The sequence below is a fragment of the Arachis ipaensis genome, chromosome B03 (genome assembly GCF_000816755.2).
Source record: "Arachis ipaensis cultivar K30076 chromosome B03, Araip1.1, whole genome shotgun sequence".
NCBI classification, from domain to species: Eukaryota; Viridiplantae; Streptophyta; class Magnoliopsida; order Fabales; family Fabaceae; genus Arachis; species Arachis ipaensis.
Genome location: NC_029787.2, coordinates 5,948,869 through 5,957,032, shown reverse-complemented (window position 1 = coordinate 5,957,032; position 8,164 = coordinate 5,948,869). Strand labels below are relative to the sequence as shown.

Genomic DNA, 8,164 nt, shown 5'->3' with positions numbered 1-8,164 from the left:
AATGAATCACCGGTTTAATTTGTTATTTTTTGAATTAGTTAGATTAAATATATTTAATTTAAAATTTAAATAAACTTAATTTTAAAGATAAAATTTACTTATTTAAATAAATAAATGGACTCACCTAACAAATTTAGTCTATCTTAACCTCGGTTCTCAAGAATTAAAGTATGTCTTGCTAGAAAGTTCATTCGAATTCAAATCCTAAATAGACTAAATAATTGTGATATAAAACCTATAGGAAAAAAAAAGGGATGGTGTGTCTTCAACGCACAGAAAAACAAAACAAAAACAAAAATATCTCCATTTCCACTATTCATAGGAAAAAGTAGAGGAAAAAAATATCTCTCCATCTCCACCAATTTATTTGTACGATAAAAATTAAATTAATTATTAACGTAAAGATATTTTACATGAATATTTATATTATTATATTAATAAATAAGATGAGATTATATAAGAGTGTCAATAAATAATTTAGAATAATTAAGATTTATGAGTCTTAAGATACTTAGAGAAATATCTCAAAGTTGTGTCCAAATATCAATCACTTTTTGGTACACTCAGACACACCACAACACTCCTATAAAAACCACGCGCCGGAGCTTTTCTCTCCACCGCGTCGCCGCCGCAGACTATGTCGTCAACCACCACCCCTCACGGTGGAGACTTCGACACGCCGACACTGGACATGGAGTCAGCGGAGCTCCTCCAAACCATATCGGAGCACGGCGGCTACGCCTACGTGAGAATGGCATCGCTGGCGGCGACCGGTGACGTCCGGGCCGCGGAGGCGGCGCTGGAGATGGCGTGGGAGCAGCTGCACTCAGGTCCGTGGCAGTCGGTGCTTCCGGTGTGGCGCGACGCGTACTCGATGGCATGCCTCCACGTGGCAAGGCACCACAACGGTAACGGCGAGTTCAAGGAGGCGCTTAGGGTTCTTGACATGGGGATCATCATGGGAGGGACGCTTCTCAGAAAGGATTTGGACTCTGCGATCGAGAAGGTTTCAGAGAGAGCCAAGAGTTCCCGTAGGGTTTCTGAGGGAAGCTTCCAAGAAGGTTCGGTCAACAACTCCGAGCAACGAAGCCTTGTTCATCCGCAATTTCATGTGTCTCAGGTGAGGTCCTTCCTCCAATTTTTATTTATTTTTATCATGTTCTTGCAAATGTGCAGTATTTTAGTATTTGAGAATCTAAAATGATCAATGTAGCCCTAAAACTATTTTGCAGCTAAAATAACTGCCAAATACAACTTAAGCAATGTAAAAAAATAAATAACAAAATAAAAAATGGTGCCAGAATAGTGGTAGTTTACACAACGACACATCGTGCTATTTATTTTTGTAATGTGAAATTGGTCTCCCCTGAACCCCTTCAAGGGGAAGTTACTATTATGTTTATAGGATGTTTAGTGCTATATTTACAAACATATAGGTCCCTAGAGTATTATTGCCTAAATTTTAGGAAAAGTCGATGTATATTTTTGGAGATAGAGAGGAGAGTAGGGTTGAATTTCACCAAATCTTAGTGGAATTGAGTGTAATAATTTGCGCTTACGTATATAGTGTGAGCAATTGAATACAAATCTTGGATACTAATCCTTTAGTTTGAATACAAATTTCGAAATTTGGCTTTACATTTGTGATATGGCTTTTCTAATGTTTATGTTATAGCATTTTACTCTGTAGGTGCTCCAACTTTTACCTATCAAGTCCCTTTCTTCTAAGATTGTGGAGAAGAGATCTGGTTTGTCGCTGGACAAGTTCTTGAAAGATCATTACCTGGCTGGTTCACCGGTTATCATCAGTGATTGTATGGTTCACTGGCCGGCCAAGACGAAATGGAACAACATAGACTATTTACTGAGAGTTGCTGGTGATCGTACAGTTCCCGTCGAGGTAATTGCTCATCTTCCATTTATAGGTAAACTAAAATAAATATCTTGTTGATGATCCTTTGTACCCACTAGGAATTTTCATGCAAATAATCTATGTGCATTGCATATGGTCCATTTGTATACTCTGTTTTTCTAGGTCCCAAATTGCCTTGTTCAAAATTTCTAGGACCATTTTCAAAGTTCCCTGTTATGCATCTCATGCTACATGCATCTCAAACTAGACTGTTGAAGTTATTTAGCTGTCTACAGGAATTCCACAGCCAAACATGTAAACACACAGAGGGTGGGGGTTTGGAGTGGAACTTATGTATGTATCATACATATTTTTTTCAATATCCATAAATATTGAAAGAAAAAGGGTAAATGCAAAATTCTTTGTAGGTTGGCAAGAACTATTTATGTACAGACTGGAAGCAAGAGCTAATCACATTTTCAGAGTTGCTTCAGCGTATAAAATCCAATGGTGGTTCTCCAGGGGGTCCTACATATCTTGCCCAGCATCCATTATTTGATCAAGTACTTATAGATGAATTTAGATTGTTTCCAATTCAGACTTTTGCCATATTGCATACTAATAATGAAAGTAAATGACATTATTGAAATGGCAGATAAATGAGCTTCGGAAAGATATCTTTATTCCTGACTATTGTTTTGCCGGGGGAGGGGAGCTAAGATCTCTCAATGCTTGGTTTGGTCCAGCTGGAACAGTAACGCCATTACACCATGATCCACATCATAACATACTAGCTCAGGTAATTTATTATGTCATTTATATACTTGCATTACTAAGGTGATGTTTGTGATCTGTGAGATTTGCTTTTCGTGGGTAAAAGAGGGAAGGGAAGGTCTTGATTTTCACTCTTCAAACTCTTCAAACTCTTCCCTTCCCTTCCCTTCTGAACTCCAACTAGAATCACACCCTAAATAAAGTTGTCTTCTGGTCTTCTGGATCGTTGGGATGGACTTCTTGATGTGCCTCTCGCTAGTTAAAGTATGATTTTTAGACTTACTATGGTTCATTTTAAGAAAAACCTTTAATATATGTGGATGATATCGGGGTTTATGTAATATCCTTGTTATTTAAATTGTTTGAGGAAATGTTCCTTTTTATTAATGGAAAAGAGAAAATTGCCTCATCTATAATTCATACTAATAGACATATTGTTCCAAGGATTACTGCGCACCACTTTGAATGTATTTATTGTCATGCTCTATGCTTTCAGGTTGTTGGAAAGAAGTACGTTAGGCTTTACTCAGCATCTTTGTCTGAGGAACTTTATCCCTACTCGGAGACAATGCGTACCAATTCCAGCCAGGTATTTTGTTTGTTGAACTATATGACTGATTGACCTTCCATGCAGTCTGCTTATGACTTTTGCTTGGAAGCATAGCACTATGACTGCATCCCAATCTGAATGGCTGAAAACTCTAGAAGTATTTCATTAATGTAATTCTCTTCTTTTTTGTCCTAACTTTTCTTTTTCTCTTCTTTCTCTGTTCTCACATTATGTGTCTGAGCTTTTATCCTTGCACAGGCCACAGATTGCCCTGGCAGTCAAGTGATGTACTTGCATTTTTTAACCGCAGATCTACTATGAAAATGGATAATTGTGAATGAAAATATTCCTTTTGTAAATCCGATGCTTATTATTCATTAGACTTCTGCTACGAAAAAGTAATATAGAATTTGGATTGGATGGGGTTGTAGTATAAAGAAGGATTTCCATGTTGATTTCCAGTCAATCGTGCTAAATGTGTGTATGGAAAATAAATTTTGTCCATGAATCTTCTATGTTGCACAATGGATACAAATATATCAGGTGTTGATAATTCTTTTTCTTATAATTTTATTTGTGTTTATTATTGTTGCTATTTCGAAAAATGTCTCCCCATGTTGATTGGAATTATCTCTTTGTTTGAAGGTTGACTTAGATGACATAGATGAAAGGAAGTTTCCTAAAGTGCAAGACTTGGAATTTGTAGACTGTATTTTAGAGGAAGGTGATATGTTATATATCCCACCAAAGTGGTGGCACTATGTGCGGTCCCTAACTACAAGTTTCTCAGTTAGCTTCTGGTGGAGTGAGGGTGAATGTTCAGATGCACCCTAATTTGGCCTCACTTTGATGTTCTAGAATTTCATTCTTTCTTAGTGTAAGAACTGAGCTTGTTCCTCATGCATAGACATTTTTTGGCACTTGGTTCTGGTTCTCATCTTAATGATGAGAAATATTTGAACAATTGACTTTGCATCAAATGCTGGGTTGAGTCACCATTGAAAGATGCAAAGTGAATATGCCTATGATTGCACCAATGATATAGTATTAAAGGACAAACGTGTAATAGAGGTCCCCAATTGGGTGTTATGCACTCTAATGCCCTTAAATTATTGATCATGAAAGTGTGTGAAACGCTGTACCAAACCTAAACTAATCTAATATTTTATTGATTGACGTTAATCATACTCTCCATCTGTACTTAAAGCAACTAGTTCGTAGTATTAAATTCCTAAACTAATCAAGCTTTGGCTTTTGCTGCAACATCGCTTCTGGCTATGTTGTTTCTGTTAGGAACTTTGGAAAGCTTCTTTTTATTTGATGATGGGAAAAGATAATAATGAAACACGTCGAATTCTGAGTTCCACGTGAATCACAGATGATTTTTCCACTTTATTTTTAAGGAAGTGTTTGTTTCATTAATTTTTACCCAGGAAATTTTTTTTTTAGTCGTATAACTGAAAATCCAAAATTACTGTGTTGAGAAAACTTGAGAAGTGAAAAATAAATGAAGTTTGATCATCACATTCAGTTTCCTAACATGGTTATTGTACATTCTTTATGACAGAAGTGTATACAGTAATATACTAATATGACATACATTTGACTGAATATTAAATCAATTTGAACAAACCATTACTTATACATTTAGCTACAGTTACTGAAAATGACAGAGATTAAATAAAAAAGCAAGGGGAAAAAAAATTCAATGTGAAAACAAAAACTATTTCCAAACTGTTAACTTAGGCTACAGATTTGTACCTGCAAATAACTTTACACCTCAAGACCCTATCCTGAACAAAAAACCCTGGCATCACCATGATCTTAACCCTGCTTGGACCCTGAGATCTTGGACACATATCTTCCATGTAATGAGGATCAAAGTTTCTATTCTCTTCAACCCTCAAAATTCCCAATGGTGGATTGAAAGAAAATGCAAGCAAATGCATCAACCACATGCATTTTGCTGCCACAAAGAAAGATTGAAGGAGTTGTTCAGGCCAAGGTCTAGTCCAATTTAGAGTTGTGTTAATACAACTCATTTTTTGGTCACAGAACTTGCTAAACTCTTCACTGTAGTACTTTGTTCCCTTTCTTAGAACTTCATTCCAGCTCAAGTTCCTAAGGGAAACAAATGATGAGAACTGCACTCGCTGATCCTGCTGCGGATCCAGCAGTTTTGGGCAGCCATTCTTTTGGAACACGCAATTCTCGAAGTCTTGGTAGAGACATTGGTTTATGAAAGCTTCAAAGTGGTATAATACTGCCTTGGAATACTTGGCACTCAAGGAAAGCTTATATGGTTGAAGAAGCAAGTTCAAATGTTGTGTCAAAGATTGATCAGTTTCGTCGATGTTGTTTATAAGAGTCTTACAGAACTGCTTTACTGATAATCTTGACTCTGATACTATCTGCAAGAATCCTTCTACCATTGCTTCCTCGCTCACTGGCATCAAATTTCCTCCCTTTTTATCAAACTTTTTCTCCGTTTGAGGATTATTGAGCTGTTGTTCACAAAGATGCTGAGAATCCCTTGCTTGCATTGCTTGCCTTAAGGCTTTCTTAAGCTCCTCACAATAACCCTCCAAGTACTCCAGTTTCTGTTTCAGCTCGCCGAGCGAAGACCTCATCTCAGAAACCTCCATTAAGGCCACATCTCTATTCTCATTTGCTTCCATCAACTCTTTCTTCAATGACTCAATAGACATGATTCCCAAGTCCTTAAGAACCTGAGAAACATCCTCAGATTCTGCGCGACTCGGGGAATTCTCATTCTTATTAGTCTTCTTCTTTAGCCGAGGAAACAACCAAGAAATCATCCCCTTGCTTTTCTGTTGAGATTGAATAGACGAATGAGAATCCGTGACCGGGACAACACTAGTGGAACTCTTGCTGGTCCTTGCAGTCTCAAATTCGCTTGTTATGACAGCCGGCTTACATTGATTGCACGACGATACAGAATTGAAGTCCTCCAAGCTGTTCCTTCTACACTGCAAGTATTCATTGGCAGGTGATGATGCTTGAAGAACAGTTATGTGATTTGCACAAGAACTGGTTGCAGATTTGCTATCATCAGCGCCTGCGCATATGTGAGATTCTATGTTGGCAAAACCAGAAGGAAGTCCCTTTCTTGAACTTGATTTCTCCTTGTAATATGGTACAATTGCTTCCATGGTGTGTTCTAGAACATTCTCATCCCAACTATCTGAAATTGTCAGGCTTTTCAAGTGGTTCTGATTATTATAAGCTGGTAGTGGATCATCCTCATAGCTCTGTCAATGATTTTTCCAAATTTAGAAACCCATCATCAAAATTGAAAAAAAGGAGAACAAAAGAAAGAGGATATTAATTTTGAAATTACACTAATTATCTCATAGATATTAAATTAGAAAAAAAAAAAAGAAAAGAAAAAGCGAAGTAAGGATTATGTATATAACTACCACAACAGTGGCATGTTCTTTTATCAACATCACAAGTGACATAGTTCAAGTCTTCAAGAGAAAAGAGAATGATAAGTAGTAATAAATTATAAAACCAAAACAAAAACGAAATCTGGTTTATAATTATTGCTAATTCCACAAATTCTAACACGAAGAACAGAACAAACACATTTCGAAAACACTGTCAAATTACTTTGAACAAAATATCTTTGATAGCATGAATTTGTGCATACCCAATTGAGAAAAAGAAGAGAAGAACAAAAAAAGAAGGCAACTTTACGAATTGGAACATACTGGGGTGAAAACAGGGTAATCTTGAGCAGAGAAATGAGAAACAGGGCGTGAAACAGGGGAAGGTGAAGGGAATCTAGCATTGGATGTGGTGTTCCCTCTCATCAAAGTTGCATGAAGTGCTCTTAGCTCCACAGCTTTGGCTATGGCGTTCTGAATTTCCTGCCTTGACAATTCAGGGTTTCCATTCTTGTCGTTGAAAGCAGTTGAAGCCATCAAAACAGAACACAACAGAGTGGAACATGTACAAATTCTCACAAAGATAATAATATTAATATGTTATTTATATGTGTGCACAAGATAATAATAACAATTTATTGAGGAGCAAAAAGAACAAAAGTGGGGTTATTAAGTGTTAAATAACGGTTGGATTTTACTTTAAAGGCTGTATCAAATTTCGATTCGAGAAATTATTAGGAAAAAGATATTGATACTCTTATTTTTAATAATAGTATTCTACACATGATATTTTTTGTATTATATACTTACATGAATTTATTACACTATCTGTGGATTGGACAAATTGATAAAAAGAAGTGTTTTATCTAAGTGTATTTTTTCAGTGATCAATAATTTTCTTAACGATGTGTTTCATTGATTAGTAACTGTACTATTTGTGTTAAGTTGTAATTTTTGTTGTGTAAAAATAAATAATAAATTTTGAGAGCTAGGTCCTAAAGTTAGAACCTTGGAGAGCCAGAAAAAATGAGATATAGAAGAGGGGGTTACCCCAAAAGTCCAACCAAATTTTGTCTTGGTTGTAAATGGAAAGTGAGCATGTGAAGAGTAAAAGAAAAGGAATTTTAAGACTACTTATTATGTGGAGTGTAGCAAAGTGTACCAAATTGTCCACATATTCCCAAAAAAATAGATGAAATTACAACTTTAGGAGGAGGAGGTGGTGGTGGTACCACTGTTTCACATGATTGCTTTTTGGTACTAAGCATATGAAATTCCATGCCACTATGTTCCACACCACCACCACCACCATATCCCTTTGCTCAAGTAATTTCAGCTTTTAATTTTATTAGGATATTGTGAACCAGATATTTGTTTTGGTGCTCTTCTTATGTACTTGTGTAATCATCACACTGAATGTCATTTAAGTTTATGCAATAGTTTTGTCTTCTAGAACTTTGTTCACTTATTCTTCAATGTAGATTCACTACTTTTTCTTTTTTTTTTCTATTTCATTAGTGAAATATTTTTCTAATAGTTAATTTTTTGTGTATATATTTATAATATTAATAATAAATT

The 8,164-nt window shown here is 36.0% G+C and overlaps 2 protein-coding genes across 3 annotated transcripts; one reads left to right on the top strand and one right to left on the bottom strand.

Annotated features, from left to right (window-relative positions):
• LOC107629002 (lysine-specific demethylase JMJ30) lies at positions 504–4,358 on the top strand. 2 transcript variants are annotated; one of them, XR_001617897.2, is made up of 6 exons: positions 504–1,120; positions 1,691–1,900; positions 2,281–2,415; positions 2,508–2,651; positions 3,123–3,346; positions 3,822–4,358. XR_001617897.2 is itself a non-coding variant. In XM_016331668.2 (6 exons), exons 1-6 carry the CDS (start codon positions 638–640, stop codon positions 4,008–4,010), a joined length of 1,254 nt encoding a protein of 417 aa, XP_016187154.1. In that variant the 5' UTR covers positions 505–637; the 3' UTR covers positions 4,011–4,358. The 2 variants fall into 2 exon arrangements, 1 of the variants encoding a protein (XP_016187154.1); XM_016331668.2 differs by having other exon boundaries at positions 505–1,120; positions 3,123–3,215.
• Positions 4,759–7,252, bottom strand: LOC107629004 (IRK-interacting protein). Its single transcript, XM_016331670.2, has 2 exons — positions 6,911–7,252; positions 4,759–6,448 (listed from the first exon to the last, which is right to left on the bottom strand). The coding sequence occupies exons 1-2, from the start codon at positions 7,121–7,123 to the stop codon at positions 4,919–4,921; spliced, it is 1,743 nt and encodes a 580-aa protein (XP_016187156.1). The 5' UTR covers positions 7,124–7,252; the 3' UTR covers positions 4,759–4,918.